Source organism: Eucyclogobius newberryi, unplaced genomic scaffold (genome assembly GCF_026437365.1).
Source record: "Eucyclogobius newberryi isolate DKJ021-1_F unplaced genomic scaffold, fEucNew1.0.hap1 SCAF_16, whole genome shotgun sequence".
Lineage (NCBI taxonomy): Eukaryota > Metazoa > Chordata > Actinopteri > Gobiiformes > Gobiidae > Eucyclogobius > Eucyclogobius newberryi.
This window is the reverse complement of record NW_027315790.1, coordinates 35,283,514-35,304,608: the sequence shown is the minus strand read 5'-3', so window position 1 is coordinate 35,304,608 and position 21,095 is coordinate 35,283,514. Positions and strand designations below refer to the sequence as shown.

Sequence of the window (21,095 nt, the reverse complement as noted above, 5' to 3'; positions counted from 1 at the left end):
CCCTCCTCTGGACCCTTCTGCAGGTCTGAGCCAGGATCCTGTCCCTCCTCTGGACCCTCCTCCAGGTCTGAGCCAGGATCCTGTCCCTCCTCTGGACCCTCCACCAGGTCTGAGCCAGGATCCTGTCCCTCCTCTGGACCCTCCTCCAGGTCTGAGCCAGGGTCCTGGTCCCTCCTCTGGACCCTCCTCCAGGTCTGAGCCAGGGTCCTGTCCCTCCTCTGGACCCTTCTGCAGGTCTGAGCCAGGATCCTGTCCCTCCTCTGGACCCTCCTCCAGGTCTGAGCCAGGGTCCTGTCCCTCCTCTGGACCCTCCTCCAGGTCTGAGCCAGGGTCCTGTCCCTCCTCTGGACCCTTCTGCAGGTCTGAGCCAGGATCCTGTCCCTCCTCTGGACCCTCCTCCAGGTCTGAGCCAGGGTCCTGTCCCTCCTCTGGACCCTCCTCCAGGTCTGAGCCAGGGTCCTGTCCCTCCTCTGGACCCTCCTCCAGGTCTGAGCCAGGGTCCTGTCCCTCCTCTGGACCCTCCTTCAGGTCTGAGCCAGGGTCCTGGTCCCTCCTCTGGACCCTCCTCCAGGTCTGAGCCAGGGTCCTGTCCCTCCTCTGGACCCTTCTGCAGGTCTGAGCCAGGATCCTGTCCCTCCTCTGGACCCTCCTCCAGGTCTGAGCCAGGGTCCTGTCCCTCCTCTGGACCCTTCTGCAGGTCTGAGCCAGGATCCTGTCCCTCCTCTGGACCCTCCTCCAGGTCTGAGCCAGGGTCCTGTCCCTCCTCTGGACCCTCCTCCAGGTCTGAGCCAGGGTCCTATCCCTCCTCTGGACCCTCCTCCAGGTCTGAGCCAGGGTCCTGTCCCTCCTCTGGACCCTCCTCCAGGTCTGAGCCAGGGTCCTGTCCCTCCTCTGGACCCTTCTGCAGGTCTGAGCCAGGATCCTGTCCCTCCTCTGGACCCTCCTCCAGGTCTGAGCCAGGGTCCTGTCCCTCCTCTGGACCCTTCTGCAGGTCTGAGCCAGGATCCTGTCCCTCCTCTGGACCCTCCTCCAGGTCTGAGCCAGGGTCCTGTCCCTCCTCTGGACCCTCCTCCAGGTCTGAGCCAGGGTCCTGTCCCTCCTCTGGACCCTCCTCCAGGTCTGAGCCAGGGTCCTGTCCCTCCTCTGGACCCTTCTGCAGGTCTGAGCCAGGATCCTGTCCTAGGGCCGAGCAGGGTCCTTGCGTGGACTTTACTGAGGGATAGTGTCTCACCTGTGGATCTGGTCTTGTCGACTGGAGCGGACTGGAGCCAGGCCATCGATCTCGTCAAAGAATATGATGGAGGGACGCATCTGATAAGCCTGAGGAGAGAGACAGAGCTGATGTCCTTCCTGCCTCTGTGTAAATGAAAAAAAAACTGCACTTTGACTCTTCTCTGCAGATTACAGACAAAATGACTGAGGAGAGGAAATGTGGTGGTGCAGCAGGTTAAAGACAGAGGAAAAGCAGGAGAGGAGGCTTTCTCCAGCTCTCGCTCCTCAGACTCTGTCACAGAGCAGGACATGTCTGGATCGATGCAGAATTATCAAGAGTTTTCAGCCAAATTCTGCAAGTGACTGGTTAGACATCGCATTTCCTGGTCCTGTAATTCTATAAACACAATGTAAACAAGGGATGAAATGTTGTCTAATTAGTTGAAAAATATCTGGCGGGTTATGATTTCATAAATTAGAACATATGACACCTTTGTTTTGTTAAATACCTGTTTTAATCGTCATAAAAATGTCGGTGTAATCCCTCATTCGTCCAGGCGTGTTCCATAGTAGAAAAAGCTTCAGTTGTAGTCATCTGGACTCAGTTTGAAAAAGTAGACGTTTCGACTCTTGGATGAGAGTCGAAACGTCTACTTTTTCAAACTGAGTCCAGATGACTACAACTGAAGCTTTTTCTACTACGTCATAAAAATGTGTCCCTTGTGCATAAACTGTCTACGCTAAAGATCAGATGTTGTCCTAGGCCCTCACCTGTTCAAAGAGCAGACGCAGCTGCCTCTCGGACTCGCCCACCCACTTGCTGAGACAGTCGGCTCCTTTCCTCATGAAAAAGGCCACTTTACGAGAACCTTGGCTACACTCGCTGGCCAGAGCTCGAGCCACCAGCGTCTTCCCTGTGCCCGGTGGCCCGTAGAACAAGCAACCTCTGAAGAGACAAGAACAAGCAACCTCTGAGGAGACAAGAACAAGCAACCTCTAAGGAGACAAGAACAAGCAACCTCTAAGGAGACAAGAACAAGCAACCTCTGAGGAGACAAGAGCAAGCAACCTCTGAGGAGACAAGAACAAGCAACCTCTGAGGAGACAAGAGCAAGCAACCTCTGAGGAGACAACAAGCAAGCAACCTCTGAGGAGACAACAAGCAACCTCTGAGGAGACAAGAACAAGCAACCTCTGAGGTGACAAGAGCAAGCAACCTCTGAACAAGCAACCTCTGAAGAGACAAGAACAAGCAACCTCTGAGGAGACAAGAACAAGCAACCTCTGAAGAGACAAGAACAAGCAACCTCTGAAGAGACAAGAACAAGCAACCTCTGAGGAGACAAGAACAAGCAACCTCTGAGGAGACAAGAACAAGCAACCTCTGAGGAGACAAGAGCAAGCAACCTCTGAGGAGACAAGAGCAAGCAACCTCTGAGGAGACAACAAGCAACCTCTGAGGAGACAACAAGCAACCTCTGAGGAGACAACAAGCAACCTCTGAGGAGACAACAAGCAACCTCTGAGGAGACAACAAGCAACCTCTGAGGAGACAAGAACAAGCAACCTCTAAGGAGACAAGAACAAGCAACCTCTGAGGAGACAAGAACAAGCAACCTCTGAGGAGACAAGAGCAAGCAACCTCTGAGGAGACAAGAGCAAGCAACCTCTGAGGAGACAAGAACAAGCAACCTCTGAGGAGACAAGAGCAAGCAACCTCTGAGGAGACAAGAGCAAGCAACCTCTGAGGAGACAAGAGCAAGCAACCTCTGAACAAGCAACCTCTGAAGAGACAAGAACAAGCAACCTCTGAGGAGACAAGAACAAGCAACCTCTGAAGAGACAAGAACAAGCAACCTCTGAAGAGACAAGAACAAGCAACCTCTGAGGAGACAAGAACAAGCAACCTCTGAGGAGACAAGAACAAGCAACCTCTGAGGAGACAAGAGCAAGCAACCTCTGAGGAGACAAGAGCAAGCAACCTCTGAGGAGACAAGAGCAAGCAACCTCTGAGGAGACAACAAGCAACCTCTGAGGAGACAAGAACAAGCAACCTCTAAGGAGACAAGAACAAGCAACCTCTGAGGAGACAAGAACAAGCAACCTCTGAGGAGACAAGAGCAAGCAACCTCTGAGGAGACAAGAACAAGCAACCTCTGAGGAGACAAGAACAAGCAACCTCTGAGGAGACAAGAACAAGCAACCTCTGAGGAGACACGAGCAAGCAACCTTGGCATTTGTGTGCAGCGCCTCACATATGTGTTTTACAGGTGAGTGGCTGGAGTCTGACCTTGGCGGTTGGATCCTCAAGTTGTCAAAGACTTCGGGGTAGAGAAGAGGAAACACCACCATCTCCTTCAGAGCAGAGATGAGTCCGGACAAACCGCCGATGCTGTCGAAGCCGATCTGAGGAAGACAGACAGGTGAGGGAGGGGCCAGGTGTTCAGGGGGCGGGGCATTCAGGAGCTGGGGGCCGGGGGTGGAGCATTGAAACGGGGGACTCACGGTTTGGTCGAGGGCCATGGGGTCGATGTCAGCGAGTCCTGCCCCTGAGCTCAGTTTGTCTCGCTGTGTCCCGATCAAGTTCAGGTTCAGAGGGCGACACCTGCGGGACACAGAGGGAACTGTCACAGCTGCCGCACAGACTCACCGCAGAGTCATCGGCACATTTTGGTCTTTAAAGTGTTTAAAGTGTTAGAGACTCGGAGCCTTCGGACCTGGCCATGGCACTGTGGATGTCAGAATCGTCTGAATCGTCTCCAGAGTCGGTTTTGTTCATCCACGGAGATGGTATGGGCCTGAAAGAGAAGACCTGATCTTCAACTCCACAGCGATGAGTTGGACCTGCATCTGATCTCAGGACTTTAACAGGACTGGAGATCCCCCAATGTGGATCTAGCATTCTTCCCTCTCTTAAACAGAGAAACTGCTGTTTTGGATGTTGGAATCAACTTAAACTGCTGGATTAAAATGCACTCTCAGGAGCCATTTTTCGCTCTTCCTCTCCCAAGATGAAAGCTAAAACCCAAATAAAGGACTATCCTGTTTATTGAGCGATCATGTGATTGAAGATTTTGTCTACATGATGAATTTATTGTGTAAAATGTTAAAGTCAACGTTGATTACATTGATTTGTATATGTCTTGTGGATGTTTTAAACTGATTGATTTGGTCACATGGTGATGGAAGGTTGAAGGATGTAGGATGTGTGCTGATTGGCTGAAGTCCCGTTCTTAGTTAAAACACAAGCCAAATCAAACTCCAAGAATTCCACCCAAAAGCTCAAATGTGAAGGAAAGAGAGAGACGCAGGGAGACAGAGGACATCCCTCGCAGAGTGGGACAAAAAGACAATTACTCCTCTGCTTTTAACAAGGTTTAACTGGGCACTTTTAGAAAAACACTAAGAGTTGGAAAGAGGCCATTATAGTATCTGTAATATTTAAGAAGGGAAGAACCGACTGGACTGTGCCTCATAGAGACTATTTCTATTCTGAATGTGACTGTCGTTTATCCCAAACTGAATCCACAAAGATCAGACAGGATTCATGAGCAAACGACAAACACACGACGACATAAGACCATCTTTACACAATGATAAAAACACAACGAAACAAAGATGGAAGAATAAGTCTGAACTTATTTATTTAAAGTTCTAAACACATTTTAAATAGATGACCTGATTAAGGGGCTCTTTAACAAAATTTTAAGTAAAATTAACAACCACTTGACAGACTCACTGACTCTGGAAAAAGGGGTGAGACAGGTTTGTGCTTGGTCTCTCTCTTGTTCACTTTGTATTTGGAACCATTGGCCTAATAAATCAGACGATCGGAAACAATAAGCGGCGTTAGAATTGATGGAATGGAATATTATTATATTTACAGTGTATTTATATAGCTTTTCCACCTTTGAGGCACTCAAAGCGTTTTACTAGGCAGAGTGGGTGAATTATTTTGCCTAAGGACAACAGCCTTTTCTCTAGCACCCCCCCCTGGAGTGGGTGTCCGGTTTGGGAATCTCAGGATCTCATCTCTGCCGTTTGAAGACGATGTTGTCCTGACGGCTCCATCAAACCTGGACCTGCAGCTGCACTGGGACGAGAGGGAAGCGTCTGGGGATGAGAATCAGCTCCAGATCAGAAGTCATGGTTCTCAGCCAGAAAAAGGTGTCTTGTCCTCTCCAGGTGGGTGGGGGTCCTTGTCCTCTCCAGGTGGGTGGGGGTCCTTGTCCTCTCCAGGTGGGTGGGGGTCCTTGTCCTCTCCAGGTGGGTGGGGGGTCCTTGTCCTCTCCAGGTGGGTGCTGGGTCCTTGTCCTCTCCAGGTGGGTAGGGGTCCTTGTCCTCCCCAGGTGGGTGGGGGGTCCTTGTCCTCTCCAGGTGGGGGGTCCTTGTCCTCTCCAGGTGGGTGGGGGTCCTTGTCCCAAGTGGAGGAGTTAGAGTATCTCGGGGTCTTGATGGAGCGTGTGATTGACAGTTGGACTATTGTGGTGAAGGAGGAGCTGAGTCCAAAGACAAAGCTCTCGATTTATGGGTCACTCTACGTTCTGACCTCACCTATGGTCATGAGCTTTAATGACCCAAAGGACAAGATCAAGGATACAAGCGGCCGAAATTTGCTTCCTCCTCCGGGTGGCTGGGCGCTCCCTTAGAAATAGGGGGAGGAGCTCAATCACATGGGAGGAGCTCGGAGCAGAGCCGCTGCTCCTCCCTGGGGAGGTGTTTTGGGCATGTCCCACCGGGAAGAGGCCCCGGGGAAGACCAAGGACACGCTGGAGGGACTATGTCTCTGTCTGGCCTGGGAACGCCTCGGGAGGAGCTGGAGGAAGTGTCTGGGGAGAGGGAAGTTTGAGAGTCCCTGCTTAGACCGCTGCCCCGCGACCCGGCCCCGGAGAAGAGGAAGAAGACGGATGGACGGCCCCCGTGTGTCTCCCATCCAAGTGCTGAGCTGCAGACGACGTCTCATACAGAATATGTTGCATTTGCTCCATAAAACCGGCCCAATGTTTGGTTATTATAATGAACAAATTAAATGAAGCAATGACCATAACCCAATAACCCTAAATCACAACTTTCAATATAAACATTCTATTACATAAATTAAAAACAAATGGGAAAGAGAGGGTGGTTTTATTTTGACAGATGAAGAGCGTGCTGTGCGATTCTATTTCTGACAAACTGTGGCAAAGCATCACCACGTTTAGGACTAAAATCAGCAACAGGAACATCTCACTGGATTCACAACGATGAGGTTTTGCCTCTAAACCTCTACAGTGGAAACACTAAATGGAACATTCTCCTGACACTGCCAAACAAAACAACACAAGAAAATGGCAGACAAACTGGAGCCTATGATCAAAGACTGAAGAACCAGTTCTCCTCCTGAGTGTCTCACTTTTGTCCATCTGTGAGAGTCAGATCTGTCCTCCATGTTTATACTTTTTCCCAACGAAAAGGAGGGTCTAAGGACACAGGACGCTGGGACATGTGTCTAAGGACACAGGACGCTGGGACATGGGTCTAAGGACACAGGACGCTGGGACATGGGTCTAAGGACACAGGACGCTGGGACATGTGTCTAACGACACAGGACTCTGGGAGGACACAGGACGCTGGGACATGTGTCTAAGGACACAGGACGCTGGGACATCTGTCTAAGGACAGAGGACTCGACCTACCATGGCTGGATCTACCTTTACCTGTTTGAGCTGTCATATGTCGAGTCAGAACCCTGGCTCCTTCTCTGATGACAGGTGCGTGAAGTGCAGTGTAGTGGTAGTTTTGGTTGCCAGGGTTACGGAGTTAGAAGCGCGGATCCGCTGTTTAGAGGAGCTAAAGTCCAGTTATAGTTCGGTTTTAGCGCGAGTGCTACCGGACCGCGCTGCAGGGCGTAGCATTAGCATTAGCAGTAGCAGTAAGGCCGAGCTCAGCCCCTCAGCGTCTCCCGTGTAGCCGGGACTAGACCAGGAACAGAATAGGGACCATTTTGTGACAGTTCGGAGGGGACAAGGCGCTAAACGCCGAACCTCAGAGCGCCGTGAGCTTCACGTCTATAATAGGTTTTCTCCCCTCAGCGATCACACGCCCGCTGAACACACGAGAGAAACTCTTGTAATCGGGAGTTCTATTGTTAGAGACGTGAAGCTGCCAGCTGCTAGCGTTAGCTGCTACCAGCTGCTAGCGTTAGGTGTTACCCGGGGGCCAGAATGGGTGACATCGAAGGAAACCTTAGGATCTTAAAGCAGAGTAGGACCCGTTTCCGGTAACGACGCCCGGCGGAGACAATCAGAGGTGCTCAAAGTTCAAGTAGCCGCGGTGTGTGACCTAGCGAAGTCGATGTCAGACACTGTAATATTTTCTGGTCCCCTGCCCAATCGGATCAATGCTGAATTGTACAGCTGTCGCTCAGCATTCAACAGCTGGTTATCCAGATGGTGCCCTCAAAACAACGTAGTCTTTATTGATAACTGGAGTGCGTTTTGGGGAAAGCCCGGGCTCATACGCAGGGATGGCCCCTCCCACTTCGGAGGGTTCATCCCTATTAGTTCGGAATTTGACCGATAGTCTTAGTCGTGTTAAGTGACCATCTAGGGATGAGCCCCGGGTGCAGAGCAGCAGTTCAAGACGCTCCTCTGTCGCTGAACTCTCGCCCGTTCTGTTACATGTGAAGTGTTCAGATTCAAGACAGATAGAGACGTGTGTGTCCCTCGTGTCCCTCGTGTCCCTCGTGTCCCTCGTACAAATAATGCCAAAAAGTCACATCTCAGAAAAAATATTTCAGGCTCAGACCAAATAACTTAAGGAAAATAACAATCACAAATGACACAAATACACAAATGAATAAACACGTAAAATGTGGACTGCTAAACATTAGAGCAATTTCCTCCAAATCGCTCTTAGTTAATGAATTAATTAGTGACTATAACATAGATCTTCAGCTCCAACTGAAACGTGGCTTCAACAAGACGACTACGTCAGACTAAATGAGTCCACCACACCCACCATGTTAACCCCACCCACCCATGTTAACCCCACCCACCCATGTTAACCCCACCCACCCATGTTAACCCCACCCATGTTACCTGTCAGACCTCCAGGAGCACAGAGGTGGTGGTGTGGCAGTGATCTCACACTCAAGCGACTCATGAGCCCTAAAACTAACAATGCATTTCACTCATTTAAAGCCTCATGTGTCGATCACATGTCCAAATATGAAAAACCAAAAAGGAGTTTTGTTCATAGTTTTCTACCGACCTCCTGGTCCCTACTCAGAGTTTTTAACAGAGTTTTCTGACTTTATATCAAACTTAGTGTTAGCCTGGGATAAAATAGTTATAGCTGGAGCCTTTAATATCCACGTGAACATGAGTGATGACTCTCTCAGTAATGCCTTCAGCGCCTTGTTAGACAGCATTGGTTTCACTCAGAATGTAAATAAAGCGACTCACACTCACAAGAACACTCTGGATCTTGTCCTAACGTATGGAACAGAGATTAGTGACCTCATTGTCCTCCCTCAAAACCCTATATTGTCAGATCATTTCATAATTACCTTTCAGTTTATTCTTAAAGATCATCCAGTCCCACAAAATAAAGTTATAATGAAAAGGACAATATCTGAAAAATCTATCTCAAAATTCAAGGAAATAATAGAGCCAATATTCAGTGATCATGTCATGTGATCATGTCATGTGATCATGTCATGTGATCATGTCATGTGATCGTGTCATGTGATCACGTCATGTGATCACGTCATGTGATCACGTCATGTGATCGTGTCATGTGATCATGTCATGTGATCGTGTCATGTGATCGTGTCATGTGATCGTGTCATGTGATCATGTCATGTGATCGTGTCATGTGATCGTGTCATGTGATCACGTCATGTGATCACGTCATGTGATCACGTCATGTGATCGCGTCATGTGATCACGTCATGTGATCATGTCATGTGATCACGTCATGTGATCATGTCATGTGATCACGCCATGTGATCACGTCATGTGATCATATCATGTGATCATGTCATGTGATCGTGTCATGTGATCACGTCATGTGATCACGTCATGTGATCGTGTCATGTGATCACGTCATGTGATCATGTCATGTGATCACGTCATGTGATCATGTCATGTGATCATATCATGTGATCATGTCATGTGATCATGTCATGTGATCGTGTCATGTGATCGTGTCATGTGATCACGTCATGTGATCACGTCATGTGATCACGTCATGTGATCGTGTCATGTGATCACGTCATGTGATCATGTCATGTGATCACGTCATGTGATCATGTCATGTGATCATGTCATGTGATCATGTCATGTGATCACGCCATGTGATCATGTCATGTGATCATATCATGTGATCACGTCATGTGATCACGTCATGTGATCACGCCATGTGATCATGTCATGTGATCACGCCATGTGATCATGTCATGTGATCATGTCATGTGATCATGTCATGTGATCCTGCTGAGAACAGCTTTAGTCCCAGTTTAAGTGACCATTTTGTCGACCTGACCATGAATTCTCTGAAGTCTGCTCTTGACGTTGCAGCTCTGTTAAAACAGAAGGTCATTAGGTCAAAGCGCCTCCTCCTGGTACAACCAAGAACTGCGTTCACATAAACAAAGAGTTAGAAAGTTAGAGGGATTATTTCGTCGCTCTCACACAGAAGAATCCCTAAAAGCATGGAAAAGTTGCCTGCTGTCCTATAAGCAGGCTCTGCGTAAGGCCCAAACCAGATATTATTCAAATCTAATAGAAGTCAACAAAAGTAACACTAAATTCCTTTCCAGCACTGTAGCCATGGTAACAAACTGTCACAGCAGTAGAGCCCTCAATCCCAGCTACACTTAGCTCTGATGATTTCCTCCTATTTTTTAACAATAAAATAAAAACAATCAGAGATAAATTAGATGAAATTACCCCCGCTATTAGCCCTGAACTAGCCCAAGCTGTAAATCTAACGTCCCATATAAATCCACCTGTAAACCTAGAAAGGTTCACAGCTGCTGATCAAGCAGAGATAACTTCAGCCATTATGTCCTCTAAAAGCTCATCTTGTGTCCTAGACCCCATTCCAAGCTCCTCAAAGACATTCTCCCCCGAATTATAGACCCTATTCTTAATATAATAAATACTTCACTCCAAAGTGGCTCCACAGTCCTTCAAACATGACGTCATTAAACCTCTTCTGAAAAAGACTCATCTAGATCCCGACCTATTGGTAAACTACAGACCTATTTCAAATCTTCCCTTCGTCTCTAAAATCCTTGAACAAGTTGTAGTAAAACAGCTTTGTCGCCACCTGCAGGACAATAACTTATTTGAAGTTTTCCAGTCAGGGTTCAGAGCCCACCACAGCAGGGTTCAGAGCCCACCACAGCAGGGTTCAGAGCCCACCACAGCAGGGTTCAGAGCCCACCACAGCAGGGTTCAGAGCCCACCACAGCAGGGTTCAGAGCCCACCACAGCAGGGTTCAGAGCCCACCACAGCAGGGTTCAGAGCCCACTACAGCAGGGTTCAGAGCCCACCACAGCAGGGTTCAGAGCCCACCACAGCAGGGTCCAGAGCCCACCACAGCAGGGTTCAGAGCCCACCACAGCAGGGTTCAGAGCCCACCACAGCAGGGTTCAGAGCCCACCACAGCAGTGTTCAGAGCCCACCACAGCAGGGTTCAGAGCCCACCACAGCAGGGTTCAGAGCCCACCACAGCAGGGTTCAGAGCCCACCACAGCAGGGTTCAGAGCCCACCACAGCAGGGTTCAGAGCCCACCACAGCAGGGTTCAGAGCCCACCACAGCAGGGTTCAGAGCCCACTACAGCAGGGTTCAGAGCCCACCACAGCAGGGTTCAGAGCCCACCACAGCAGGGTCCAGAGCCCACCACAGCAGGGTTCAGAGCCCACCACAGCAGGGTTCAGAGCCCACCACAGCAGGGTTCAGAGCCCACCACAGCAGGGTTCAGAGCCCACCACAGCAGGGTCCAGAGCCCACAGCAGGGTTCAGAGCCCACCACAGCAGGGTCCAGAGCCCACCACAGCAGGGTTCAGAGCCCACCACAGCAGGGTTCAGAGCCCACCACAGCAGGGTTCAGAGCCCACCACAGCAGGGTTCAGAGCCCACCACAGCAGGGTTCAGAGCCCACCACAGCAGGGTCCAGAGCCCACCACAGCAGGGTTCAGAGCCCACCACAGCAGGGTCCAGAGCCCACCACAGCAGGGTTCAGAGCCCACCACAGCACTGAAACTGCACTAGTTAAAGTCACAAATGATTTGTTATTAGCCGCTGACGATGGACTGGTCTCAGTCCTGGTTCTGTTGGACCTCAGCGCAGCGTTTGACACCATTGACCACAACATTCTACTGCAGAGGTTAGAATGTGATGTAGGTGTTGGAGGCCCCGCCCTCAGAGGCCCCGCCCTCAGCTGGTTTAAATCCTATCTATCTGATAGGTTCCAATTTGTTAATGTAAACCAGAGCTCCTCACCTGCTCTAAAGTAATTTACGGTGTGCCACAGGGTTCGGTACTCGGTCCAATTCTGTTTACTCTTTATATGCTGCCATTAGGTCACATGATCAGGTCACATGACATTAACTTCCACTGCTCTGCAGACGACACTCAGCTGTATTTATCAATGAAACCTGATCAGAGCGATCAAGTAGACAGACTTAGTACTTGTGTGAAGGAGATAAAAACCTGGATGACACTAAACTACCTGCTTCTTAACCCTGAAAAAACCGAGGTCATTGTGCTTGGCCCTAAGCATCTACGAGACGCTCTATCTGAGCAGATAGTCACACTGGACAATGTCAGTGTAGCCTCCAGTTCTACTGTAAGAAACCTTGGAGTCTTATTTGACCAGGAGCTCTCATTTAAAGCTCATATAAATCAAGCTTGTAAAACAGCCTATTTCCATTTGTGCAACAAGAGCCAAAATCAGAAGAATCCTGCCTAAAAGTGAAGCTGAAAAACTTATCCATGCATTTGTAACGACTAGATTAGACTACTGTAACTCCCTGCTTGCAGCGTGTCCTAAAAGCTCCATAAAAAGCTTTCAACTGATTCAAAATGCAGCAGCAAGATTACTAACAGGAACAAAAAGAAGAGAGCACATTACGCCGGTGCTGAAGTCTCTTCACTGGCTCCTGTCCAGTTTAGAATCACATTTAAAATTCTACTCTTGACCTACAAAGCCATAAATGACATGGCCCCATCCGACCTCAAAGATGCTATAGAACCATATCATCCAAACAGAGCTCTTCACTCTCAGAATGCTGGCCTTCTGGTGGTGCCAAGAGTCTCTAAAAGTACTGTAGGAGGTAGAGCCTTCTGGTGGTCCCAAGAGTCTCTAAAAGTACTGTAGGAGGTAGAGCCTTCTGGTGGTCCCAAGAGTCTCTAAAAGTACTGTAGGAGGTAGAGCCTTCTGGTGGTCCCAAGAGTCTCTAAAAGTACTGTAGGAGGTAGAGCCTTCTGGTGGTCCCAAGAGTCTCTAAAAGTACTGTAGGAGGTAGAGCCTTCTGGTGGTCCCAAGAGTCTCTAAAAGTACTGTAGGAGGTAGAGCCTTCTGGTGGTCCCAAGAGTCTCTAAAAGTACTGTAGGAGGTAGAGCCTTCTGGTGGTCCCAAGAGTCTCTAAAAGTACTGTTGGAGGTAGAGCTCCTGTGTTATGGAATCAGCTCCCGGCCCATGTTAAATCTGCTGACACAGTCTCTTCATTTAAGTCCAGGCTTAAAACGTTCCTCTTCGAAATCACTTATGGTCAGACTAGTTAAACAGAAACATAAACCCACAGCTTTAGCTACTCTGCCCTAGGAGTAACTGTGCTGGGGGAAGTATGACAGCTTGAGCACTGTCCTCTTCTTCTTCTGACTACTTATGCTATCAAACAATATTTAATTTTTAATTCCACTTGCAAACTCTTCACCGCCTTCTTTTTCTTTCTCTCACTCCTGAGGACCTGTGGACCCAGATGTCCCTCTCCTGGTGAAGTGTCCCTGCCCTGTGTGGACGGTCCCTCATCTGCCTGAAGAGTGGGTCCAGCTCCAGTGTCTCCCTCACGTCTGTGAGAGTCACATCCTCCTTCACTGGAACTAACCCAGGGACATACGCTTTTGTCCCAAAGAGGTTTTTTTTGTAGTTTTTCCTGCAGAAGGAGGAGCTAAGGACAGAGGACCTGGGACATGTGTCTAAGGACAGAGGACGCTGGGACATGTGTCTAAGAACAGAGGACGCTGGGACATGTGTCTAAGGACAGAGGACGCTGGGATATGTGTCTAAGGACAGAGGACAGAGGGCGCTGGGACATGTGTCTAAGGACAGAGGACTCTGGAACATGTGTCTAAGGACAGAGGACAGAGGGCGCTGGGATATGTGTCTAAGGACAGAGGACGCTGGAACATGTGTCTAAGGACAGAGGACGCTGGGATATGTGTCTAAGGACAGAGGACTCTGGAACATGTGTCTAAGGACAGAGGACTCTGGAACATGTGTCTAAGGACAGAGGACAGAGGGCGCTGGGACATGTGTCTAAGCACAGAGGACAGAGGGCGCTGGGACATGTGTCTAATTGAAAAAGGAGAGAAACTTCAGACCACATGGAACTCTTCTTTAAGTCTTCAGAATGTCTTTCAGTCTCTGACCTGAAGCGTCCTCCACGTGAGACGTTTGGACCTGAGGCGCTGATCCTGAACGTGCCTTTGACCAAACCTGAGACACAGAACACACCCATCAGTGACACACACGCTCCGCCCCCTTCCAAGCCCCTCCCCCATGAACACACACGCTCCGCCCCCTTCCAAGCCCCTCCCCCATGAACACGCACGCTCCGCCCCCTTCCAAGCCCCTCCCCCATGAACACACACGCTCCGCCCCCTTCCAAGCCCCTCCCCCATGAACACACACGCTCCGCCCCCTTCCAAGCCTCGCCCCCATGAACACACACGCTCCGCCCCCTTCCAAGCCTCGCCCCCATGAACACACACGCTCCGCCCCCTTCCAAGCCCCTCCCCCATGAACACACACGCTCCGCCCCCTTCCAAGCCCCTCCCCCATGAACACACACGCTCCGCCCCCTTCCAAGCCTCGCCCCCATGAACACACACGCTCCGCCCCCTTCCAAGCCTCGCCCCCATGAACACACACGCTCCGCCCCCTTCCAAGCCTCGCCCCCATGAACACACAAGCTCCGCCCCCTTCCAAGCCTCGCCCCCATGAACACACACGCTCCGCCCCCTTCCAAGCCTCGCCCCCATGAACACACAAGCTCCGCCCCCTTCCAAGCCTCGCCCCCATGAACACACAAGCTCCGCCCCCTTCCAAGCCTCGCCCCCATGAACACACAAGCTCCGCCCCCTTCCAAGCCTCGCCCCCATGAACACACAAGCTCCGCCCCCTTCCAAGCCTCGCCCCCATGAACACACAAGCTCCGCCCCCTTCCAACACACAAGGTCTTTAAGTGAGATTAAACCGCTTTATTTAAATGGGAAAAAAGAAAGAAAAAAGAATAAAACACTTTTGGGTTGGTTTTCTGACATTGTATTTTCCAGAGGGAGCTGTGTGTGTGTGTGTGTGTGTGTGTCTCTGTATGTGTCTCTATGTGTGTGTGTGTGTGTGTGTGTCTCTGTGTGTGTGTGTGTGTGTGTGTGTGTCTCTCTGTGTGTGTGTCTCTCTGTGTGTGTGTGTGTGTGTGTGTTTTGACCGTTGCTGTTGTACAAGGCGCGGCTGGTTCGGTCCAGACTTCGGCCACAGTCGCTGTCCAGATCGGCTTCTGCAGATTTAGGTCAAACGGTCAGAACTCAAACACGAGTACGAAAAGAACGTGAGGATTAGAGCGAGCGCACCGTCGTCCGGGGCAACGCTGCAGTCGTGTCGGAGCGGCAGCGGCGTCAGGCTCCTCTGGGCTTTGGAGTAAATCTTCTGCACAAACACAAAACACGGAGTGTCAGAGCGGCTTCTGGACCGTCATGTGACCCGTCACGTGACCCGGGTCAAATGACGGGTTACGTGACCCATCATTTGACCTGGGTCACGTGACCCATCACGTGACCCGTCACGTGACCCATCATGTGACCCGTCATTAGACCCGTCATGTGACCCGGGTCAAATGACGGGTCACGTGACCCATCATTTGACCCGGGTCACGTGACCCAGGTCAAATGACGGGTCACGTGACCCATCACGTGACCCGTCACGTGACCCATCATGTGACCCGTCATTAGACCCGTCATGTGACCCGTCACGTGACCCGTCATGTGACCCGTCAGTTGAAATGTAGAGTTTTAATGTAGAGTTTAACGTTGCAATAAACGGGACTGAATCATATTTGACCAAACCAGAAATGTCCCCATGTCTGGAGACAAATTAAATAGTCTCACTGGCGCCGCCCTCTGTCCTTAAAGGTATTTTTTTGAGACTCCGAGAAGAGAGACTCCTGTCGCCGTGGGAACATAAACAGAGGAAGGCCCCGTGTGCGAGCGTGTGATAGAGGCCCCCAGTGACACGCCCCCAGTGACACGCCCCGAGCTGATAAGACCTGTTGCAGATGACATAATGGAGGCCTCCACTGAGAGGGTAACCACTCTGCCACCGCCATGGCCGACGCCCCAAGACTCTGACCAAAGAGGCTGTACTCACTCCTTCTCTGCTGGTGGTCATGCGTTTCTTGTTCTTCATGTGGCTGACCGTCTGGAGCACCGACCGCTCCGGGCTGCACACACACACACACACACACAGGTCGGTCAGACACACACACACACACACACACACACAGGTCGGTCAGACACACACACACACACACACACACAGGTCGGTCAGACACACACACACACACACACACACAGGTCGGTCAGACACACACACACACACACACACACACACGTCAGACCCACTTGGTGCTGAGCCCGTCAAACATGTTGGGCGTCGGCTTCCGGCTGGTGATTCTGGAGCTCCGCCTCAAGCCTTTCACTGCCACAAGACAAAGATTGATTGGTTCAGACAAACCTCTGCGAACAGTCTGAGGAACAGTCTGAAGAACAGTCTGAGGAACAGTCTGAAGAACAGTCTGAAGAACAGTCTGAAGAACAGTCTGAAGAACAGTCTGAGGAACAGTCTGAGGAACAGTCTGAGGAACAGTCTGAGGAACAGTCTGAAGAACAGTCTGAGGAACAGTCTGAAGAACAGTCTGAAGAACAGTCTGAGGAACAGTCTGAGGAACAGTCTGAAGAACAGTCGGACTAACAGTCGGACTAACAGTCTGAGGAACAGTCTGAGGAACAGTCTGAAGAACAGTCTGAGGAACAGTCTGAGGAACAGTCTGAGGAACAGTCTGAGGAACAGTCTGAAGAACAGTCTGAGGAACAGTCTGAGGAACAGTCTGAGGAACAGTCTGAGGAACAGTCTGAGGAACAGTCTGAAGAACAGTCTGAGGAACAGTCTGAGGAACAGTCTGAAGAACAGTCTGAGGAACAGTCTGAGGAACAGTCTGAGGAACAGTCTGAAGAACAGTCTGAGGAACAGTCTGAGGAACAGTCTGAGGAACAGTCTGAAGAACAGTCTGAGGAACAGTCTGAGGAACAGTCTGAGGAACAGTCTGAGGAACAGTCTGAAGAACAGTCTGAAGAACAGTCTGAAGAACAGTCTGAAGAACAGTCTGAGGAACAGTCTGAGGAACAGTCTGAAGAACAGTCTGAGGAACAGTCTGAGGAACAGTCTGAAGAACAGTCTGAGGAACAGTCTGAAGAACAGTCTGAGGAACAGTCTGAGGAACAGTCTGAGGAACAGTCTGAGGAACAGTCTGAAGAACAGTCTGAGGAACAGTCTGAAGAACAGTCTGAGGAACAGTCTGAGGAACAGTCTGAGGAACAGTCTGAGGAACAGTCTGAAGAACAGTCTGAGGAACAGTCTGAAGAACAGTCTGAGGAACAGTCTGAGGAACAGTCTGAGGAACAGTCTGAGGAACAGTCTGAGGAACAGTCTGAGGAACAGTCTGAGGAACAGTCTGAGGAACAGTCTGAGGAACAGTCTGAGGAACAGTCTGAAGAACAGTCTGAGGAACAGTCTGAGGAACAGTCTGAGGAACAGTCTGAAGAACAGTCTGAGGAACAGTCTGAGGAACAGTCTGAAGAACAGTCTGAGGAACAGTCTGAGGAACAGTCTGAGGAACAGTCTGAAGAACAGTCTGAGGAACAGTCTGAGTGTTCAGAGTTCACTTACGTTTAGCGTTCTGAAGCCGAAGAGATTTCCTGAATAAAATGAATAAAATGTACATGAGTCTGAAGAGTTCAGAAGAAAAAAGTGAATGAAGCGCCTGGACCTGGCAACCGAGGTCTGGGACGAGGTCTGGGACGAGGTCTGGGACGAGGTCTGGGACGAGGTCTGGTCCTCATGGTCCTCGGACTCGCTGTGGCTCGTCTCATCGTCAGAGTCTGAGTCCTAGTGAACAGTTTAGAGGGTTTAAGAGTAAGAGGAGTTAAATGTAGAGTTAAAATGTAGAGTTAAAATGTAGAGTTAAATGTAGAGTTAAATGTAGAGTTAAATGTAGAGTTAAATGTAGAGTTAAATGTAGAGTTTAAATGTAGAGTTAAATGTAGAGTTTAAATATAAATTAAATGTAGAGTTAAATGTAGAGTTTAAATGTAGAGTTTAAATGTAGTCTTCTCTTTAGAGTCTTTACATTTAACTCTAAACAGACTCTAAACAGAAGACTAAACAGAAGACTCTAAACAGGAGACTCTAAACAGAAGACTCTAAACAGAAGACTCTAAACAGGAGACTCTAAACAGGAGACTCTAAACAGGAGACTCTAAACAGGAGACTCTAAACAGAAGACTCTAAACAGGAGACTCTAAACAGAAGACTCTAAACAGGAGACTCTAAACAGAAGACTCTAAACAGGAGACTCTAAACAGGAGACTCTAAACAGAAGACTCTAAACAGAAGACTAAACAGAAGACTCTAAACAGGAGACTCTAAACAGAAGACTCTAAACAGAAGACTCTAAACAGAAGACTCTAAACAGAAGACTAAACAGAAGACTCTAAACAGGAGACTCTAAACAGGAGACTCTAAACAGAAGACTCTAAACAGAAGACTCTAAACAGAAGACTCTAAACAGGAGACTCTAAACAGAAGACTCTAAACAGGAGACTCTAAACAGGAGACTCTAAACAGGAGACTCTAAACAGAAGACTCTAAACAGGAGACTCTAAACAGGAGACTCTAAACAGAAGACTCTAAACAGGAGACTCTAAACAGAAGACTCTAAACAGAAGACTCTAAACAGGAGACTCTAAACAGAAGACTCTAAACAGAAGACTCTAAACAGGAGACTCTAAACAGGAGACTCTAAACAGGAGACTCTAAACAGGAGACTCTAAACTCACTCTGGCTCCGGAGCTCGCGCTCATTCCCCGCGCGCGCGGTGAAGTCGTGGCCGGAGAAGAGGCTCCTTTCCCCGGCCTGTGCTGCGCCTTCGTCCCGCGGCCGCGGTTCTTCCCGACCATCACCATGGCGACGGCTCCTCTCCCGCCACTCGAGGCCCGCGTCAGCTCTTTTTACGATTTACGGTCAAAACGGCTGAAACGGAACTTCCACTTTCCGCAGCGCGAGCTTCAGACGAAGCAGCAGAAAAGAAGAAACTCCCGAAAGTGATAAAGACGCGATAAGAGAATGCGCTCTGGCGCCGCCTGCTGGCCACGCGGCGGCACCGCACACGAGGCGGGCTAATACAAGGAAAATAAAGACTAATAAAGACTAATACAAGTGACATAAAATGACTATATAAAGTCATTTTATGACTTTATTTAACCCCTGACCACACCCTCTGACCCCTGACCACACCCTCCGGCCCCTGACCACACCCTCCGACCCCTGACAGCACCTAGAAATTCTGTCCATAAAAACCATGAACAGAAGCGGTGACAAAGCGCAGCCCTGAGGAGTCCCTCATGGGAACAGGTCTGACTCACTGCAGTGACCACAGCTCCTGCTCCTGTCAGACAGGGATCGGACAGCAGGGACATACAGGGACCTGAGCAAGGGGCCCCGGACCCCGTACTCCCTGCACCCCCCAAAGGACACGGTCCAAATCCTTCTCCAGATCCACAAAGCACATGTGACTGTGCAAACTCCCATGAGCCCTGGCGCCCCCTGGTGGAGAGTCTAGAGCTGTTCCAGTGTTGCACCACCAGGACCTAAACCTGCTCCTCCTGAATCTGAGGTTCTATGGGTCAGATTCTCCTCCAGGACCTGGAACAGACCTTATGGGAGTCTGAGGAGTGTGATCCCTCTGTAGGTGGGACACACCCTCTGGTCCTCCTTCTGGAACAGAGGGACCACCACCCCGGTCTGCCAGAGACACTGTCCCCGACCGCCACCCCTGTTACAGAGACGTGTCAGAGACAGTCCTACAACATCCAGAGACTTTAGGTCCTCAGGATCTCATCCAGGAGCCACTGAGGAGCCACTGAGGAGTTTGTCTCCTGAACAACCTCAGTGACTTCAGTCCCTCTGTGTCCTCAGTCTCTGCTTCCTCTTCAGAAGACATGACAGTGGGATTAATCAGGTCCTCAAAGTCCTTCCACCGTCTGACCACTTCCCCAGTGGAGGTCACAGGTCAGAGGTCAGCAGGTCTCCACCGTTCCTCCTCCTAAGGCGCCGGACGCTTTGACAGAATTGTGTCACGTGACCTGATGCTTGAACATGGTGTTTGTTCTGGACAATAGTCCAATAACTGACCGCTCGGCTTCAGATGGGGGCTCCGCCCCTCTCCAGGAGTCACTGTCATCGTCACTGAAGTCCCCCAGAAGAACAACTAAATAAAGACTAATAAAAGACAAAAAATAATAATAAAAAGAATAAATAATGTTAATTCATTTGAGACAAATGTTATAATGTTTATTGTATTTTAACAGTTTCTCGTCTCGTGGGAAGAATCAGAGTCAAAGTCTGACAAACTTCAGACTCACATCGTTACCAAGGAAACGTCTACAACAGCTACAAACAGTGACATCACAACCAGAACAGACCAGACTCATCTAGAGTTCTACGTTACATTGAAGTAAAACGGCTCTATCTCGTGACCGAACATCCAAACACAAACTAAAGGTCCGAACACAAACTAAAGGTCCGAACACAAACTAAAGGTCCAAACACAAACTAAAGGTCCGAACACAAACTAAAGGTCCGAACACAAACTAAAGGTCCAAACACAAACTAAAGGTCCGAACACAAACTAAAGGTCCGAACACAAACTAAAGGTCCGAACACAAACTAAAGGTCCAAACACAAACTAAAGGTCCGAACACAAACTAAAGGTCCGAACACAAACTAAAGGTCCGAACACAAACTAAAGGTCCGAACACAAACTAAAGGTCCGAACACAAACTAAAGGTCCGAACACAAACTAAAGGTCCAAACACAAACTTAAGGTCTGAACACAGTTAAAAGGTTAAAAATAAGTATAAATATTGTAAAAAAAAAAAAAAAGCTTTTTCTTGTCAAACTGAGTTATTTTTTCCCGACGGAAACGCCACATTTGACCCCAAAATCCTCTGATTGGTCTTCAGTGACAGCACGCCCAGAGACACGCCCCGAGACACGCCCCGAGACACGCCCAGAGACACGCCCCGAGACACGCCCCGAGACACGCCCAGAGACACGCCCCGAGACACGCCCCGAGACACGCCCCGAGACACGCCCAGAGACACGCCCAGAGACACGCCCCGAGACACGCCCCGAGACACGCCCCGAGACACGCCCCGAGACACGCCCCGAGACACGCCCCGAGACACGCCCAGAGACACGCCCCGAGACACGCCCAGAGACACGCCCAGAGAGACGCCCAGAGACACGCCCCGAGACACGCCCCGAGACACGCC

General features: G+C 49.8%; 1 protein-coding gene across 1 annotated transcript in view; it reads right to left on the bottom strand.

Moving 5' to 3' along the window:
- The window catches only part of LOC140362251 (ATPase family AAA domain-containing protein 2-like), a 31,757-nt gene extending 12,922 nt beyond the window's left edge, over positions 1 to 18,835 (bottom strand). Inside the window, exons 1-13 of the mRNA XM_072448350.1 lie at positions 18,600 to 18,835; positions 17,531 to 17,649; positions 17,431 to 17,459; positions 16,107 to 16,182; positions 15,853 to 15,925; positions 15,060 to 15,135; positions 14,918 to 14,986; positions 13,860 to 13,926; positions 3,930 to 4,010; positions 3,718 to 3,817; positions 3,503 to 3,618; positions 1,984 to 2,158; positions 1,232 to 1,320 (exon numbers count right to left, since the gene is read on the bottom strand). Coding sequence (XP_072304451.1) covers positions 1,232 to 1,320; positions 1,984 to 2,158; positions 3,503 to 3,618; positions 3,718 to 3,817; positions 3,930 to 4,010; positions 13,860 to 13,926; positions 14,918 to 14,986; positions 15,060 to 15,135; positions 15,853 to 15,925; positions 16,107 to 16,182; positions 17,431 to 17,459; positions 17,531 to 17,649; positions 18,600 to 18,725 — 1,196 coding nt within the window. The 5' untranslated portion in view covers positions 18,726 to 18,835. The remainder of the gene's footprint in view (positions 1 to 1,231; positions 1,321 to 1,983; positions 2,159 to 3,502; positions 3,619 to 3,717; positions 3,818 to 3,929; positions 4,011 to 13,859; positions 13,927 to 14,917; positions 14,987 to 15,059; positions 15,136 to 15,852; positions 15,926 to 16,106; positions 16,183 to 17,430; positions 17,460 to 17,530; positions 17,650 to 18,599) is intronic.
- Positions 18,836 to 21,095: the final 2,260 nt, after the last annotated feature.